General features: G+C 36.4%; 3 protein-coding genes across 3 annotated transcripts; 1 reads left to right on the plus strand and 2 right to left on the minus strand.

The window, feature by feature from the left end:
• Positions 1-3,412: 3,412 nt before the first annotated feature.
• LOC125200683 (serine/threonine receptor-like kinase NFP) lies at positions 3,413-6,116 on the minus strand. Its single transcript, XM_048098417.2, has 2 exons — positions 4,849-6,116; positions 3,413-4,343 (listed from the first exon to the last, which is right to left on the minus strand). The coding sequence occupies exons 1-2, from the start codon at positions 5,947-5,949 to the stop codon at positions 3,606-3,608; spliced, it is 1,839 nt and encodes a 612-aa protein (XP_047954374.2). The 5' UTR covers positions 5,950-6,116; the 3' UTR covers positions 3,413-3,605.
• A 2,027-nt stretch (positions 6,117-8,143) lies between these two features.
• PNSB5 (NAD(P)H dehydrogenase 18) lies at positions 8,144-10,296 on the minus strand. The gene is made up of 5 exons (XM_048106472.2): positions 10,008-10,296; positions 9,829-9,889; positions 8,877-8,939; positions 8,737-8,795; positions 8,144-8,627 (listed from the first exon to the last, which is right to left on the minus strand). Exons 1-5 carry the CDS (start codon positions 10,245-10,247, stop codon positions 8,397-8,399), a joined length of 654 nt encoding a protein of 217 aa, XP_047962429.1. The 5' UTR covers positions 10,248-10,296; the 3' UTR covers positions 8,144-8,396.
• Positions 10,297-12,285: 1,989 nt separating this feature from the next.
• LOC125201938 (acylamino-acid-releasing enzyme 1-like) lies at positions 12,286-18,696 on the plus strand. Its single transcript, XM_048100238.2, has 18 exons — positions 12,286-12,447; positions 13,031-13,203; positions 13,324-13,633; positions 13,944-14,165; positions 14,245-14,454; positions 14,582-14,656; positions 14,780-14,915; positions 15,403-15,554; positions 15,646-15,728; positions 15,817-15,938; positions 16,033-16,111; positions 16,870-17,047; positions 17,135-17,195; positions 17,301-17,423; positions 17,610-17,807; positions 17,972-18,040; positions 18,305-18,381; positions 18,476-18,696. The coding sequence occupies exons 1-18, from the start codon at positions 12,290-12,292 to the stop codon at positions 18,540-18,542; spliced, it is 2,493 nt and encodes an 830-aa protein (XP_047956195.1). The 5' UTR covers positions 12,286-12,289; the 3' UTR covers positions 18,543-18,696.
• The last annotated feature ends 450 nt before the right edge of the window (positions 18,697-19,146 follow it).

Raw genomic sequence — 19,146 nt, forward strand, 5'->3', positions numbered from 1 at the left:
GTTGTCAAATGGATTCACTATCAACGAGTGTGATAAGTGTGTTTATATTAAGAACACAGATAACGGGTTTGTTATTGTGTGTCTGTATGTTGATGATATGTTGATAATGGGCAGCAATAGTGCCATTATTAACGAGACAAAAAACATGTTGAAAAGAGATTTCGATATGAAAGATATGGGTCTAGCTGATGTGATTCTCGGAATCAAAATAGTGAGAACTAATGAGGGAATTGCTTTAACGCAATCTCATTATGTTGAGAAAATGCTTAAGAAATTCAACTCGTTTGATTGTAAGCCAGCAAAGACTCCCTTGGAGCTCAATGTCCATCTAAGCAAGAATATGGGTGAGCCTGTTGCTCAAGAAGAGTATGCAAAGGTCATAGGAAGTCTGATGTTTATCACGAACTGTACTAGACCAGATCTTGCTTGTACGGTGAACAAGTTGAGCCGATTCACGAGCAATCCAAGCAAGGAACATTGGAAAGCTCTGTGCAGAGTTTTGAGATACTTGAAGTACACTATTGACTTTGGACTGCACTACACAAGATATCCCCAAGTACTTGAAGGGTATTGTGACGCAAATTGGATCTCTGATTCTAAAGACTCATTTTCAACGAGTGGGTATGTGTTCACTGTGGGGGGTGGTGTTGTTTCGTGGAAGTCAACGAAACAGACGTGTATTGCTCGCTCCACCATGGAATCCGAGTTTATCGCATTGGATAAAGCAGGGGAAGAAGCCGAGTGGCTCAGAAATTTCCTAGAATGTATTCCATGTTGGAAGAAGCCAGTGCCCACAGTAGTGATACATTGTGATAGCAAAGCAGCTATAGGTAGAGCACAAAGTGGCTTCTATAATGGTAAGTCTCGACACATTCGTCGTAGACATAATACCGTAAGGCAGTTGATCACAAGTGGTGTTATCGCAGTTGACTATATTAAGTCAGTGGATAACATAGCGGATCCATTAACAAAAGGTTTAAACCGTGATCAAATGCATAAATTGCTAAAAGGAATGGGACTGAAAACCACATCTTAAAAGATGAGTATAGTGGTAACCCAACCATACGATTGGAGATCCCATGGGATTGGTTCAATGGGAAACAAAGCTATACAAATCTAGTTGTAACACTCAGAAGATTTTAATCTTCGCCCATTCTTCAGAAAGCGTTGAGTGTTGTAACCTGCACGTGGTAAGAGGTTAAGTCTTTTAACTTTTAATGATTCTTGAAATCTCAGGGAGATGAAGTATGGCAGGATACTCATGAAAGAATCACCTATGTAAGTGAGAAGTAGGGCCGCTTCGTGTGTGTGAATCACTTATGAATTCCAAAGAGGTGTTCCACGGCCGAAACGGACACAAACGTGAGAACTGATGGAGTTGAAACAATATTGTGTTGATGCTATTGACTAGGCATACACCAAGGAGGAATAGTTCAAGGCATCGTGTCCACTAGTCCGCCGGTATGTCCGATAGTGTTGACTATGGAAGGTTCAAAACCACAAGTTACCTTTCCAAATACAGTATCGTTTCTCGAGAACTGAGCAAAGAGTCTGCATACATGCATTTGTGTCTGGTGTTGGTTTGAGCTTGCGGCGCTCTAACCAATGTGGGGGATTGTAGGAAAACATGTAACATGTGGGAAATTCCTAAAGGCTAGGCCTTTGGCCTTTCATATGGTGTAACCTCCAAAATGTTTATGGAGTGCCTTAATACCAAGACCTTTCATGTAGGCTCCCCTATCCTATAAATAGGTGTGGCTTTGAGAGATGAGAACACACCAACAATCATTCTCTCTTCTCTTTAAGCTCAAGCATTCTAGTTCGCATCTTAGGAGCACTACATTGCTCGGTTCTCGCCTCCAATTCAAGTTCGCCGGAGCCTACGAGTTTGAGGTGCTTCTACTCGGTAGGAGGAAAGTCGTTTCATCTTTGGGGACGTTGCGCCAATCTGTGAGCACTAGCTGGGGCGTATCTCGTCTTGCGATTGTTTGAAATAGTGTAGCCTTTACACAGACAACTCTTGCTATTACAAAAGAACCAAAAACTAGAGGTAAATAAAACAAAAGAAATACAATAAAAGAACAAGATGCAAACTATTGTCTTCTTCAAGTTCAAAGGTCTTAACATTAAGGGACATTATAAACCAAATGGAGGTTACAAGAACATGAAAGGCCAAAGGACTTAGCCACATGAAAGGCCAAAAGCCTCTCCTTATTTCACACGTTTTCAACATAACTACATTCCGAAAATATGTAGTATGAATTGAAAATATTGATATGTTCAAATCGACATTCCCAAATTGTGTGATGTAAAGATGATGGGCTGGAATAATATATTTTAAAAAAAAATTCTTTCTACCTCTTTTTTACTTTTCCGATTATGCATTAAAATTCGTGTCGAACTAAATTTTCTTACTCTTTAAAGACGGGGGAATACTATATCAAGAAACAAAAAAATAATAATTTCACATATAGAATTATAGAACACGTTCAAAAGTTACTTGTCCTCATAGATAAAATCGAAACCAAAAGTGGCTAATTTACAACATAGGGTCGCGACATAAGAAAAAAAATCTATAGGAAGACGAACTAATTGTAGATTACCAATGGTAAAATAAAAGTGAAAGGGGAACGGGTCCATTGTAGACCATCCTCCTATCTAACAAAGGGATGACACATTGTGTTACGAGAGGATGAGTTTATCATGCGCATCTCTCAAACCTAACCAAACTTTAAGCAATTTACAAATGTTCTCAATTTTCTTTTACTACTTAGTACTACTACTTGATACCATGTACTAATTGAGAGCAATACTAGAAAAATGTTCGGATTTAAAATCAAACTCTGAATCCAAATTTTCTCAAGTCAATAGTTTAAGTTTTATAGCCAACATACATAATTTGAATTCCAAATTTCCAAGTAGTTGAACACGATATACCAATTACTTAATTTGATCAAACTAAATAAGTGGAGTATAAAATTATACTACTATTAAGTATCCGAATTTGAAATTCAGTTCCATAAAAATCGACATTAGAGCACTATTACAATTTCAGTATATCCAACAACGTGTCAAACTTGTAAATCCGATAATAAAAAAAAAATCAATACATTGCGTCATATTCCACCAGTGTAAACCAGAGGATTTTTGTCAAGCTTTTGCATGGAATATCTGAATAAATGCTTAAGCATGTGTTATTTGATCCCAAGTTTTTTAAAATTAATCGCAAGTTTAAAATAATTCATAACCTTAATTCTAAACCACATTCTAAAACTCAAAACATCAGAATTTCTTCAACACAAGGATTAATGCAAAAAAAATACTATTATTAATCTTTCTTACGAAATTTGATACGTATATTATAGGTAAGACCTCAGTTGCATACACTCGGCATAGATAAAAAATTTACAGATTTACTCACCACACAATACTACAAAAATTACATAAACAACTCCAAACAAAATGCCATATATTTACACAGCCTCAAATTAAAAAAAAACTAGACCTCATCTTCTCAACATTTCACTAATATTGAAACACATCATAAATATACACAACACGAAAACAGAAGAAAAAACCCCGTAAGCAACGACCACCGCATCGCCTCACCTAGCAACAACAGCCCTCGGAGAGAGTCCATTCTCCTCAGACATATCAAAGAAGAGATCATCGCTCTTCGACAATGCATACACTATGTCCACCATGCTCGGCCTCCTCGCAGGATCCTTATGCAGGCAAGCTACCGCCACTGCCATCACGCTCGACACACTATCTGTCGAGCACGACTCTCTCAGAAGACACTCATCCATCCATTCCATAAGCTTCCTCAACTTCCTCTCCTCTTTGCCATCCATAACTCCACTAGCACTGGCCCAAAGCACATTCCCCTGCTCATCCCGGGCCTCCCTCCCCGAGATGAGCTCAAGCAGCACTACACCGAAGGAGAACACATCCATCTTGGTGGAGACAACGCCATCAGCAAGGTACTCGGGGGCAATGTACCCCTGCGTGCCCACAATGTGCATTGTTATGGCGTTACACCCCGACTTTGCAAGCCCAAAGTTCGCGATCTTGGCCCTCATGTTCGAGTCCAAGAGGATGTTGCTGCTCTTTATGTCCTTGTGCACGACTTTAGGCCTCGTGTGCTCGTGGATGTATTGAAGGCCGTTTGCTACATCAATGGCGATCCTCAGCCTTGTTTTCCAACTCAATTTCTCAGCTTCGTTTTCATGAAGCCACGGATGGAGAGAGCCGTTTTCAGCGTATTCGTACACTAAGTAGCAGTTTCCTTCCTCTTGATCTATGCAGAACCCTTCTAGCCTCACTAGGTTCCCATGGTTCACCTGCAATTCAAGAATTCAAACCTTTCTTAGTAGAGACAAACTACAAAAGATAATCTATTGATCAAGACTTCATTTTTTTAGGATTGATTCAATCATGACATATGAACTACCAATCATCTTGCTTGGACCCCTTATTCCAGCTTGAATGGAATAATCCAACGGATATGATTTTTTAATAAGAATACAATCAAAATGCGTTTGCCGTTATTATGCTTCTAAAAATTAAAAGAACCTGTCCTTCTCCTTGAACAAAAACAAATAACAATAAGCCAAGTTGCATAAACTACTCCGAAAATTCATATGATTCTAAACAAGACTAAGACGTATCACATCACCAAATCACTATTTTATTCATTGATTCATTCAAATTACTTGTCTTCCTTCTGCATCACTTCTTCATACTGTATTCACTATGTGAACATAATCCAATTTTAACAAGTGGTTAAACTGAAAACAAAGCTGCACAGATATTAAACAAGAATCAAATTCAAGTAATTTTTTTTACCTTCTGCAAGATCTTGAGTTCTTCATAGGCATTCCACTTCATTTTCTTAATAGCATACAATTCTCCATCAATCTTTCCTTTGTAGACAGAGCCTTGAATAATGCATCTCTCATCAAATCCATCTGTTGCATCGCTCAAATCCTCGACTTGAAAAACTTTATACTTATCCAAACATCCAGAAACATCAGCCATCAAACTCACCTTCTCAGCCTTCAACAATCCATCTCCCTTTCTCTGCTGCTGCTTCTCCACATCCTTAAACCCTCCCCCTCTCTCTCTATACCACCAAGCCGCACACACCAAAATCAGCAGCGCCCCACACACTCCAAGCCCTACCCCAAGCCCGATCACCGCCCCCTTCCTCTCTCTCTCCGGAGGAGAGAGCGGAGGCACCACAGGCTGCGTCAAATTAGGCAAATTCGACACCGGCACAAAAACCGTATCATAAGGATTAATGTCAGCGCCGTTAATTTCAGTTATCATCTGCTCCGACGCTCCGAGCTTCGACGCGACGGAATTGAGGCTATCGGAGGGTTGGAAAACGTAGGTGATTAAGTAATTGACGCCGCTCCGCCGCTGCGCTGAGGTAGGGCACCGGCAGAAAATGGGGAAAACGACGACGTCGCCGACGTCGAGCTGCGTGGGGACTGAATTAGGGTTAACGACCTCCACGGACTGGTAAGTGGTGAGACTCTGATAGCTGATTGTGGAGACTAGGAAGAAGGTGTCGCCGCTTCTGATGGTGTAGTTTTGGGGGGAGTAGGAGATGGTGACGGAGGTGTTGACGGCGTTGCAGGAGCATTTGATCGGGACGAAGAGAGTCTGGTCGGGGAGGAGGCGCGAGGAGGGGGAGGAGATGTTGCTAGGGCTGGCGATCTCGGGGCGGCTGAGGGAGAAGAGGTCGCCGACGGCGGCGAGGTCGAGGAAGGAGGGCGCCGCAGCTCGGTAGAAGACGAAGGTGTCGCAGGGGGAGGAGGATTGGTTGGCGGTGCAGTTGTAGCCGATGGTGGTGGGGAGCTGGGCTTGTACGTTGTGGTGGTGGGGGTTGTACCATAGGAGGAGGAGGAGCAATGGAGGGAGATGGTGGAATTTGATTTTCATTGTTGATCAAAATGGGGAGTGATTAGGATTTGTTTTTCTGTTAAATCAAATGGTTAAAAAGATGCTTAATTTAATTGGTTGTTTAAGTACCTAACAATTTAAATAAGAGAAGCTTTTTATCTTGGTTGGGTCCCACATTTGTAGAAATTCATAGTCAACTTATTTTTCATAATTTAACAATTTTAAGGATTAGATAAGCTTAGTTAAATGATTAATGAAATATAGTTTCATTTCAAAAATAAATATCTTTATTTTACTTTCTTTTTTTAATTTTTGGCAAATGGACTGTTGGAAAATAAACACGCTAAGTAATCACTTATTTAAACAATAGATATATGAATTGTCCGTTCAATTTAATATGTATTTATATCGATTTTAAGGCAGAGATTTCACTATAATTCTTTGATACACTTGCAATGTGAAAAACGTATGTATATAAAGAAAATAGTGAATCATATAGCTTGTAGTAACAATAAAAAAAACATTGATTGTGGCTTGTTTATTTTTTGTTATACTCCACACTTCTCTAAATTATTATACTCCCTTCGTCCCGCTTTAGGAGTCTCGGTTGATCAATTTTGGGCGTCTCACTTTAGGAGTCCCGGTTGAGATAAATTAATAAAAAATGCATACAAAGTGTTAAAAGTGGGTCCCAACATCCACTATAACAATTATTTATTGGACACTCAATTAAAAGTGGGTCCAACATCCACTACAATATTTATTTATTACACACTCAAACACTTTTTTCTTAAAACATGTGTCCGACTCAACCGGAACTCCTAAAACGGAACGAAGGGAGTACAATTTATAAAATTAGTAAGTACTAGTAATACTATATACCCACTCTGTCTTTCATTATGCGTTCCCCTTTCATTCGATATAGTAGTAATTTTTATAAAATGTAAAGTAGAGGAAAAAAGTATGACAATGAATGTTATAATTTTATTATCAAATATGAATAATGTACTCCCTCCATCTTAAGGAAGATTCATTTTCTTGAATGACATGCTTTATTTTGTGTGTTAAGTGGAAAAAGTGAAGGAAAAAAAGACATAAAGATATTTCTAATTTCAGTAATGAATCATTTTAGTTGAAACAAATAAAAAAGAAAAGTGAGTCATTTTTAATATTGGAATATTTAAGTTACTAAAATTTGATAGGTTAACTAAATCATAGTAGTAGTAAGTAAACCTTGTAACGAATCCACTCATATCGGCTGCTTACACTAAAGTCAAGAAATCATAGCCCCACTTTGACTCTACTATTGAATTGTTCATAAAAATTTCTCCACTTGATTTGATTACCTTCTAGATTAACTCTATCAAACACTGGTACCCTATATAAGAATACTCTATGCAGAAACAATAATTTATGTATATTTATGGTTTTTTTCTCCGTTTGATGACAATTTTTGAGAGAATTGATTGATAAGATGATCTCACGCAATACTTCTTCTCTTTTGGAATGCATGCATTTATTGACTCAATTTATTGAAACCGAATTCGTAGAGGTCACTTGTTGAGTAAAGTCCCTAGCCACCTAATAATTTTGAAATTTTAAAGAATTTTTTTGTTAATTAGCAAGGATATCCACGTGCGGATTCAGTGACTTATCATCGCGCTAATTTATAGATACCTCAATAGATGAAACAACTGACCCAAAAAATTAAAAATATTTCATATCCATCCAATGTCAGAGATCAATCCCCCTCGACCTTTTATTTATTTAAAAGATATTTTAGTGGTAGTTTGCTTTAAAAACTATTAGTACGGAGTACTATTATTTATAGATAAATTATAAAAAAACGTAATAACAATATAATTTTGAAGATTTAATTTAAAATATTGATGTCAAATGTTCGGCTATGCCACTAATAGAGGGGACACATAAACGTTATCCCGTGACAAAAAAAATATTTCAAAATAAGACTATTGACTCGAGTAGAGTCCAATATTCGAAAGAAACGTATGTGCTATGCATTAGAAATATTGAATGAAAAAGACAAGATTGGAATCAAATTTCCAAGGCTGGCTGATTTTGGCATATTCACAAGGCAATCCAATCATTAAATTTCCAAATTTCTTTTTGTAAAGACAGCCATCATTTCACATGAATAAACTAAAACACCAAATACTAGTTTGTTTGAACAAGCAAATGGTGTGTCTAAGCACCACTACAATCTGTTGTATGATTCTATTAATATATTCAGATCCATTCATTCATCAAGCTTCATGTAAAGACAGTCCTCTTGGATTGTAATTTGTACAGCACAGATGTAAACAGGATTGTTCAATGTCTCAAATTCTTGATGTTTCTTCAAGTAATGGGGCGGGTTTATCGACCAAAAAAGAGGAAAGCAATAACGAGAGTGTGGGGGGGGGTGAGGGGGACGAGTAGAGATTTTATGTACCTTTTGGATATACAAGTTTCCTAGCACAAGCTTATTATCTCTTTGTGATGTTATCTTTCTTTACTGTGAAGTCCCACAGGTCCCCGTATTTCTCGTTGAATTCCCATATGTCCATGGTGTTGTAATCGGATATCAGCTTGTCGCGAGCTCCTCTCTCCATGTTGTATATTTGAGGTTCGAAGTTGTGTGGCTCACTAGGCTTGTCCATCTCGATAATGCAAAATACCACTGTAAATACAGCTGCACCGATGTAGAGGTATTCCCCCTGCGAGTTTGGTGAGAAAGAAGCATTTATCAAAACAGCAGAGAGAAACAGTTGAACAAAAAATGTGATACGTCAAGGTAGCATAAATGTTGTCTGTGATATTGTTTACCGGAACATTAAAGTACATCCCAGCAGCAATTGCCGGAAGAAATAGCCATGAAATAAGACCTGAGTCATACAGAAACAATTAGTAATCTCATTGTTAAACATCTGTTCACATGTATATTGATTAGTATATGTATTTGATACCTTGGAATCCTGTAGGAGGATCCATTGATGCATAATCTTCAGCGATCGATCCCCAAAAAGAGCCTGAAATATTCAATTTTAAAAGATAAAGCTGGTTTTCAACATGAATAATGCTTTATCTCTGCATCTTCGAACAACAATAAAGCAGAGAATGACGAAGAACATGACTAATTTTAGCTTCAAATGGAACTTTCATCAAAGGCTTCATGCCTGATACAAATCCTAAATACTAGTACTATTAACTTGAGAAAACTGCTACATACACATACCAACTCCCTCTCATAACTATTTTCATACTTCGCGAATGACTTATCATGTACCACGAAGCAAGTCCTAGATACATATTTCTCCAACAATAATAGGCCGTAAACAGCATAAGGTCCTTGGCCAGCTCTCAGATCAACAACTTTGCTCACACAAAGCACTTCACAGCATACATATCTACCATAGATATGGCCCCCAAAAAAATTACATTCACTTAGTTCTTGTTGAATAGGTTTCCTTTTGTGTAGACAAAACCAGCCACATGAACTCAATTCCCCCAACGATAGTTGTTTGTTTTCTTTTAAACTATGACGAGCTCTGTTGGCATTTCATTAATTACTCCATTATACGAAAAAACTAGCATTGACCTATAGCTTACGATTCAAGGAAATACATATAGTAAGAGCATAAACACTAGGATTACTTACGACGATGCCTGTTCTAGCCAAAACAAGCTAACTAATGACACTCAACATCATGAAATGCTAAACTCCTTTGCAACTTGTGAATTGTTAGGTTACAAATTACTTCAAAATGTGCCAACACCAAATATCTTAGTACTATGTAAAAACGACTGCAAAATGTGAATTCTCATCGCAAATATCTATCAGTTCCTTATTCCCAGAATTGCAATTTCTGCATAACAAACTCATAGTAATGCAGAAGAAAATGGGAAATTAAACGCAACCTCTATCATCACTCTCAAAGAATGTGTGATGCCCATCATACTTCCCGTATACATAATCCTCCTGCAATCAATCAACCAACCACCAAAAAAAGCAAAATCGGAACAAAAACGTTAAAACCCCCAAAATCAACGGCAAACAAAATTCGATTATTGTAAATTACTCTAAACTAATTAAATACCTCCAGAATTCCGGGGGTTGCCCATCTGTCCCTGGGATCCTCATTGAGATCGGGCTCCACTTGCGACATCCCGGCCCGCAATTTCGTCGAACACTTCCCGCCCAAATTTGCACCGAGTTTCAGCAAAATCGAGTGTGAGTTTCCGTTAATGAGGTCCCTGGGCTTGGGTGGTTCAGATCTTTGGGAAGATTTGGGGATCGAATTAGAGAGAAGCACTGAGGCTGTTGCTGCACCCGCCATTTGCGAAGCTTTTGATATTTGCTTCAGTTTTCCTTTTGATTATCCAAACGGTCGTGTGGATAACTGAATTTTGATTTATAACTTCTAGTTTTTGCCACGTGTGTCGCATTCGGTGGTTCGACTGGAAACTCTATATTTTTTGGAACTAATTTAATTTGTCCAATCACTTTAATATTAATATAGTAATTTTTTTTTACCAAAACTAATTCATGTTTTAATTATACATTACTTCTCCGTCCCATAATAATGGTCATCCTTATTGGGCACGAGTTTTAAGAAATGTAAAGAAAAGTTGATTGAAAAAGTTAGTAGAACATGAGAACCACCTTTTTATATTGGTTTTATAATAAAATATGAGTGAAGTGCATTAGTGGAATATGTGACCTACTTACAATTTATTGTAAAAATGAAGTATGAAAATTATTGTAAGACATACCAAAATGGAAAAGAGTGACAATTATTGTGGATGGAAGGAGTATATGATAGTAACTGATATGAGCTTTATCTATTTTCATATAACTATATTAATTTTTAGGCAAAATACATTCTTAGGTCCTTATACTTTAGTCAAAATGTTAATTAAGTCCTTGTACAGTTTTTTCGTCTTAATAGGTCCTTATACTTTTCACAATATTTTTATCAGGTCCTCGTACGATTTTTCGTTTTAGTAGGTCCTTATACTTTTATCATAACTTTCATTAGGTCCTTGTATAGTCTTTTATTCTAGGGACTTTTTTTACATTTATCTTGGATAATAATCTAAATTTAATTAAACTTAATGAACTTTTTAATATTCCATTATTTAACTTAGCATAGTCTATAAAGATAATATCATCTTGTTATCCAACAATCTCAATAAGTTGTAGAGAATAATAAAAAGATTAACCGTGATGATTGAATATTAAAATCAAAGTTTTTTTTATAAAATAACTATCCGAATTTTCAATTGATTATTTATATTTATATTGAAAGATACGTTTCCCTGAATATTTATAATCATAAGAAAAGTTAAATTAAAAAATTAAAAGGTTCATTAAAATTAATTAATTAAATATAAATTATCATCTAATATAAAAGTAAAAAAATATCTTAAAATAAAAAATTGTATAAGGACCTAATAAAATTTATAATCAAAGTATAATGACCTATTAAAATGAAAAAATTGTACGAGGATGTGATAAAATTTATGAGAAAGGTATAAGGACCTATTAAAACGAAAAAATTGTACGAGGACCTAATGAACATTTTGATTAAAGTATAAGGATCTAAGAATGTGTTTTGCCTAAATTTTATTTACAGTAACTAATTATTTATACATTTACTAAAAAAATTAATTATATTTTATCATTCACTATATTTAATATTTTTATATTTTATAATTTATAACTTATTATAGTTAAGATTTAATTTTTTTTTGATGTATTTTTAATTGTATTTTATCATTACAAAATTTTAATATATTTTGTATATTATATATTCAATTTTATATATTTATATTAGTAAAATGGATCAATCAGTCCGATCGATTGAACCATGAACCAGTAGCTTTGTCGGTTTCCTCGTCGATCCGATTTTTTAAAACATTAACCATAACTAACTTCTAACATGATTTATGTAGCTGGACAAAATATCTTTTACTATTGAAGTAAATAGAAAGAAGCATGACAGACAATAATTAAATAATCGATGATAATGGTAGTAGGTACTCCTTTTAAACAAAATTGATAATCAAACAATGTAGTAGGTATATTCCTTTTAAAAGAGTAGTATTCTCACCCGTCCCAATTATATTCAGAGTTGTATTACTATTTTTTATTCTAATTAAATTGAGTTATTTAAAAAAAAAAAAAATTATTTTTATTTATTCCATCACCTATTTTAATCTCTGTCTTTCTAATTTTTGAACATAATTTATTAATCTTTGTACAAATTTTTTTTGACTCTTTAACATTTTAGAACGATTCCAGTCCTGCGCAAAGAATCTAGCGAATGAGAGAGAAGTTAAATTAAAAAATTTAAAAAGCCAAAAAAAAAAAAAAGCAATGGTGAAGATGATAACGAATCTTAGACTACTCCGTCTCACTGCATCACTAACAAATCCACATTTATCCTTCAATTTCAACTCCCATTTCTCACTCTCGTTCTTCTCCAAACCTAAACTATTGTCCTCGTCTACATCCTCTCTCTCCCCCTCATCCAGGTACTCCCCAACTCCACTCAATTTGATTGCTTATTACGTATTTGAATGTCTTACTTCATTTCGCGAATTCGCTATGCACCAATTAACCAGTTTGTATATGACGCTGACCTCTGTTTCTTATCGATTTCTGTTTTATTAAAATTGTAAGCAATAGAGCTTCCTGTGGTGTATGTGTTGGTATTGTTTTCCGGCAATTTATCGGATCTTCGTCGCCTCTGCGTTCTGTTAAATTGCTGCCATTTTTGAATTGGATGGTTCTGTAGCTCCAAAGCTTGATCGTGATTATACAATTATGTTTCTTTTCCCTAGTTGAAATGTTCGTTTGAGAATTGTGTCATACATCTCAGCTTCATATGGATATACTTCGTTTTGTTACTGTGGAAACTATTTTCATTTGATTTTGATAATAGGAAATTAAGATTTCTATGTTAAATGATCGTACTCATAAAACAGTTATATGTGGATTAAGATTTTGTAGATTGATAGATTTTACTTTGCTTTTGAGACTTGTTCATTGAGAAATGCTCCACATTTCATATTTTCTGTCCAATTTGTAATCATGATTTACATGTGCTGCAACTAGAGGTTTGTCAGTTCGATCGGCAATGGACAATGCTGGTGGAATCCCCACAAAAGAAGTGCCAGTAGGTGTAGATGCAGCCGCTCAAGAAGAATTTGCTTCTTTGTCTGTGCTACTTCAAGAATTTTCGAAAATCTCCACCATCGATAAAGCATGGACCATCAAACCTCAGAATGGTATGATTGCTTCTGATTCGTCCCATGCTATTCCCTTCTACCTGGTAGTATTCATATATGCCCAAGTTTACTTTTTCGTTGAGTTTGACTTCAACTATTTGTTCATGAAATATGTTGCAGAAGATGCTACCAGTGCAATGTTTTTAATAGGTCAACCAGATCTTTTGTCCAACAAGAGGAGAAAGTCAATACTGACCAGTCATATATCGCAAAAGACTGACAACTCTGTGAGTTTTCGCTGGGCCCCATTCCCTGTTGAAATGACCGGTGTGTCTGCATTAGTTCCCTCTCCGTCAGGATCAAAGCTTCTTGTTGTGCGAAATTCTGAAGGCGACTCTCCAACCCACTTTGAAATATGGGGTGCATCTGAACTTAAGAATGACTTTGCTATTCCACGCAAAATTCATGGATCAGTATATACCGATGGATGGTAAACAAGCACTATATTTTTTTTTGGTTAAAAAAGCAGGCTAAGCCTGAACAAGCACTTTTTTTTCACTATAATGTATTCAGGCTGAGAAATGTGGAATAACTAATTGGAGGGTAAGAGGGTTCAGTCATTATTCTAGCATCCTATACTAATAGTAGGAAAATGTTTTAGCTTACATCAGCAGTCAGTAATGCTAAGTTTTATAATCTAAGAGGGGAAACGGAAGCTCCATGATCTATCCTGAATCCCTGATTGGCTGATTCTAACTTCCTTTCTGTACTTAGTTTAATTTCTTGAGTTATGGTTGCAGGTTCGAGGGTATTTCATGGAACTCAGATGAAACTGCCATAGCTTATGCTGCTGAGGAACAAGACCTCCCTAAACCAACATTTAATGCTTTTGGGTTAAAAAAGGAGGCTTCTACAGACAAGGATTGTGGTAGCTGGAAGGGTCAAGGTGATTGGGAAGAAGACTGGGGAGAAACTTACTCTGGGAAAAGACAGCCGGCACTTTTTGTTATTGATGTTAACAGGTTTACATGGTTAATTATGATTTCTAATGCTTGAGAAGCTGACTGATTCAGACCAAAACTGAAAACAAACATTCTGCAGTGGAGAGGTTCATGGTGTTGCTGGAGTTGGGAGGGAGTTAAGTGTTGGGCAAGTTGTATGGGCTCCATCAGTTGATGGCCAGCAGTATCTCGTTTTTGTTGGGTGGCCTTCAGATACGAGGAAGTTGGGTATCAAATACTGTTATAATAGGCCTTGCGCCCTGTATGCAGTCAAAGCTCCATCCTTTAAATCAGACACCGGTGTAACCAGGTAGCTAAAATTATAATACTACTAGTTTATTTAACTGAAGCCATTCTTTTTCATCTTACATTATGAAAACTTCAATGCGCTTCACTTGGCTTGGCACGCTCATTTGGTTTATTTCTGTTATTTTCAGAAGTGATGCAACTGAAGATTCACTGATAATTAAACTTACTCAGAGCATAAGTAGTGCATTTTTTCCTCGTTTCAGGTTTGTAGGCTGATAAGTACAATATACTGATATTTTAAATGTGTCATCTAGGCTCTATGTTCCTTAGTTTGCAAAACATCCTATAGAGAAGTCATTTCTTAATAATCGCTTTCTATTTTTCAGTCCAGATGGGAAATCCCTTGTGTTTTTGTCGGCAAAATCTTCTGTTGATTCTGGGGCACACTCGGCCACTGAATCACTTCACAAGATTGAGTGGCCTTTGAATGGGAAACTCGATCCTTCGAAAATTACGGAAGTGGTATGCTCATATTCTATTAGTGTCAAGTAACAAAAAGAATAAGCGAAGTAATGTGAATCTCATTGAATTTCAAATGTGTTGATATGTTCCTGTAGTTGATTAGAATATTCTTATATCCATTATGCCATGTTCATGGGAGGAAACTCTTGCATTATAATAAAGCTGTAAAACATTAAATTGCTGGAATACAGAAAATCAAATATTGCTTATGTTGAAGTCTTCATTTCGGGATCAAGAAGGAAATTTGGGGGCAGGAAATTTTGCTCGAATGCCAGCATTAACTCATTATTCTTCAATATTCTTAAAGAAATCTACCAGTTTAACTATATGAACTATTAAAACCAATGACTATTTATTTAAATGTCTTGGATAAAGTTGAATGAGCAGACTCAGTTGAAAACATCAACCGAGTAGAAGTTGCGGAAATCATGTGTATTATGATCTGCTCCCCGAAATTTATTCTTTGCCTATTCTTTGTTATCTTTAGGTTTCTGTTGTCATGTGTCCTGAGGATGGCTGCTTTCCTGGGCTTTATTGCTCTAAGTTACTCGATCAGCCATGGCTTTCTGATGGTCAAACAATGGTTTTATCTTCCATTTGGGGTAGTGTTCAAACAATACTTTCAGTGAATGTATTAAGGTAACTCAAGAGTTATGATGAATAGTCGATATAAAATACCTAATAATCTCCCTTCTCTGGGATAAAAATAATGCCTTTTTCTGATTTACAGTGGACAAGTATCACGAATCAGTCCTAATAATTCAAAGTCTTCGTGGGACATCCTTGCCGTAGATGGTGACAATATTATTGCTGGTAAGACAAAATACTGTATATCTGAAGCAGGCTATCCTTGTTCTGATTTAATCACACAAAATGATCTTTTATTTTTCCTGTGTTCAAGTATGCAGCAGTCCTGTAAGCATTCCTCAAATTAAGTATGGGAGTTTGGTAGGAAAGATATCCACTGATGCAAAATGGAGTTGGTCAGATGTTTCAAGCCCGATTACCACATGCTCTGAGAAGGTATCAGATTCATATATATTATACAAAGTCAAAGTTCTTTTTTATTTGACTTTGCTTCTCAAAGTCATGCTTTTCATGCTGAGATCTTTTGCAGGTTTCATCAGTGTTGGCATCACAACAATTTGACATCTTGAACATTCCAGTCAGGGATGTCTCTGAGAATCTTACAAAAGGTACTTAATAAGATGTTTGTGTATGATATTTATTTGGTTGCAGTCTTGCAGAAAATGGTGTCGATGACTATATATTTTAGCCTGGATAATTTTTCTGATATTGCTTTCTGGTTTATAGTGGATGACTTGTAGCTTTTAGCTGCACACCCGATGCTCATTTAGTCTTTAGTCAGAATGAGCCACCATGGGTATAGTGCAGTGTAGTTTAAAGCCGCATATTAACCAACTTCTGTCTGTTTCCTGGTGCCATGCAACATGATATGTAATTTTAGCATTTACACAGAAAATGAATGAACAGATTCACTATGCATGTTTCTTCTTGTATCCATTTGGAAAAAGTTAAATGTCGACCCAGATTCCATCAATATTTTTTAAGTATATGAGTGATTGATCATGTGCATACAACGTGCTGTGGCAACTAGCTTTTAGGATGCAAGTAGTGTTAGCTTTGAAGTTCATTATGAAAGAGTAGACTGTGTTAACTGAAATAGTGCAGGATCCCATCAATTACACGTAAATACAAAATCTTTTTCTCACTTATTTCTGTCGAGATAGATGATGAATCTGTCTCTACAAATATTAATTAACAAAGTCGTGCTACTCTAACTTATAATGAATGGACAGAGTTAGGATTTCTAATATTTTAGTGTCCGTTATTGCAATTATTTGTCTATGAAAAGTAGATGCTTTCCATTACATTGATTTCGAGATATTCTAATTGAATTATTCATGTCTATGAATTTTCGAATTTGTTCTAGGTGCATGCAAACCATTTGAAGCTATATATGTATCATCAAAATCTAGCAAGTCTGAATCGCCGGATCCGTTAATTGTTGTCATTCATGGAGGTCCCCACACTGTTTTATTGGCAAGCTATGCAAAGTCCTTAGCTTTCCTATCCGCACTTGGCTACAGCTTGCTTATTGTGAATTATAGGTACACCCCCCCCCCCCCCCAAAAAAAAAATTGAAGTTAAAGCTGCTTCTGGCTTGATTGCTCTCTAATTCAACTGTTGCATGGTAGGGGTTCTCTGGGATTTGGCGAGGAAGCATTGCAATCTCTTCCAGGACACATCGGGACCCAGGTACTTTTATTTATCTAGAATCATCAGTCATTCTTCCCCTTAGAAAATGGTTTTTTGATTTGGTGATATGTGAGAGGCTGCTCTGCATTCCTGGTGCTTATGCAGGATGTGAATGACGTACTCACTGCAATAGACTATGTTACTGGCAAGGGACTTGCTGATCCATCTAAAATATTTGTCGTTGGTGGTTCGCATGGTGGATTTTTGACTACACATTTGATTGGTCAGGTAGAATGACTCTTCTGCTACTACGTCTTTTAACAACTCTGGTGATAGGTGGTTGTTCTGAGCTACTCGGGTTTATGATTTGCTGCTTGACCACTACCTATGATAAAAATAATGCATCCCCGACTCCATCTATCTTATTATTTGAAGTTGAGTTACTAAATTTAGAAATTCTTCTTGTCTTATCAGGCACCAGAAAGGTTCGTTGCAGCAGCTGCTAGGAACCCCGTATGCAACCTTGCTCTAATGGTCGGCACATCTGATATTCCGGATTGGTGTTTCTTTGAGACTTATGGAAGTGATGGAAATACTATCTACACTGAATCCCCTTCTGCAGAACACCTGGCTGTTCTTCATAGCAAGTCTCCTATTGCTCATGTCTCAAAGGTATCGTAAAATTCAATCTGTTATTTCAATATTTTTTGGTCCTATTCCTTTTCACCTCGGGTATTTCTAGTCTACACGACACAGCGATGCATCTAGTCACATGTAAATACAGTAGTCAATCTACTTGAAATATTGTCCTCTGCTGAATTCTTAGTTCTTTCCAGGTCAAAACCCCCACGATTTTTCTGCTTGGTGCTAAAGATCTCCGCGTACCAGTATCTAACGGAATACAGGTAAGGCCTCGTGCTACATTCTTAAATTACAATGAAGTATATAAATAAATATGCCCATTGTGAAGTTTTCTTACACGCTTTAGTAAAGTTCAAGTGTAAATATCACGATCTAGCCCAACAAATTGACTGTTTGATGGTCACACTTTTGCGATACATAAAAGCCGTGCCACTAGAAATCTGAGTACAATTTGCATGCAGATTTCAACTTTCTACGACTTTTCTGGTACTGTGTCATCTAATTTGTTCTGATTTTTGGCCATGTAGTATGCGAGAGCATTGAAAGAGAAAGGAGTCGAAACTAAGGTTATCATCTTCCCCAATGATGTGCACGGCATTGACAAGTAAGGCATCTCTCCCTAATAAAGTGGTCAAAACCATGCTTCGTGTCTTAAGAAAGCGCAGTGTTATGAGTCTGATACATTGTTCTTGTTGCAGGCCACAGTCGGACTACGAAAGCTACCTGAATATTGCCGCGTGGTTCAACAAGCATCTCAAATCATAGACAGATTGCATCAAATTTTTCTTCTTATTGTTGGTACATTAATATTCATCTTTGTGAAGGGTTTTGTAATCTTCTGTGTTTTTACCAAATAGTAACAGTTTTATGTAATCATATTTTACAGGTCATTTTTCGAAGTTACTGACATTTTCTCTAATTGCAGTTAGTTTGAGTATCAATGATTTAAGGGTATAATATGTTTTAAATAATAATAATAATAATATTAATAATAAAAACATATCTCAAACGTCCTTGATAATTCAATTTCTATATTGAAACTATCAATTGGTATTTAAATGCATTACGAAAATACAATCTTATTCATACTCATACCACTACCAAAAGAGATTTACCAACGGAAAAGCCTGAGAATCCATTGATAAATAGTCTTACTGAAGGATTGCTGACAGAAGCTGCATGCCATCAATAACCTTGTCGCAAAAAGATTTTATTATTGGAAACATTTTGTTGTAAAATTATCGACAGACACCACAGTCAATCAAATCCGACACCATATGGGGTGTAAACGGCAGTGAGTTAACCGACCACAAGTCCGTTGATATTTCCTTGTTTCCGATTCAGAGCATTTTTCCGACGCATCTATCCA

Source organism: Salvia hispanica, chromosome 2 (genome assembly GCF_029641045.1).
Source record: "Salvia hispanica isolate PSC_SH4W2 chromosome 2, Shi_PSC_v1, whole genome shotgun sequence".
Lineage (NCBI taxonomy): Eukaryota > Viridiplantae > Streptophyta > Magnoliopsida > Lamiales > Lamiaceae > Salvia > Salvia hispanica.

What these genes read in the sequence shown, in the direction of transcription:
- LOC125200683 (XM_048098417.2), bottom strand. Translation starts at nt 5,949, where the DNA reads ATGAAAATCAAATTCCACCATCTCCCTCCATTGCTCCTCCTCCTCCTA. An exon ending in AACTCAAGATCTTGCAGAAG is followed by an intron (nt 4,344 to 4,848) that starts GTAAAAAAAATT and finishes CTTGAATTGCAG; the next exon opens with GTGAACCATGGGAACCTAGT.
- PNSB5 (XM_048106472.2), bottom strand. Translation starts at nt 10,247, where the DNA reads ATGGCGGGTGCAGCAACAGCCTCAGTGCTTCTCTCTAATTCGATCCCC. An exon ending in TCCTCCTACAGGATTCCAAG is followed by an intron (nt 8,796 to 8,876) that starts GTATCAAATACA and finishes TGTATGACTCAG; the next exon opens with GTCTTATTTCATGGCTATTT. An exon ending in GGATGTACTTTAATGTTCCG is followed by an intron (nt 8,628 to 8,736) that starts GTAAACAATATC and finishes CCAAACTCGCAG; the next exon opens with GGGGAATACCTCTACATCGG.
- LOC125201938 (XM_048100238.2), top strand. Translation starts at nt 12,290, where the DNA reads ATGGTGAAGATGATAACGAATCTTAGACTACTCCGTCTCACTGCATCA. An exon ending in GCATTTTTTCCTCGTTTCAG is followed by an intron (nt 14,657 to 14,779) that starts GTTTGTAGGCTG and finishes TCTATTTTTCAG; the next exon opens with TCCAGATGGGAAATCCCTTG. An exon ending in CTATTGCTCATGTCTCAAAG is followed by an intron (nt 17,808 to 17,971) that starts GTATCGTAAAAT and finishes AGTTCTTTCCAG; the next exon opens with GTCAAAACCCCCACGATTTT.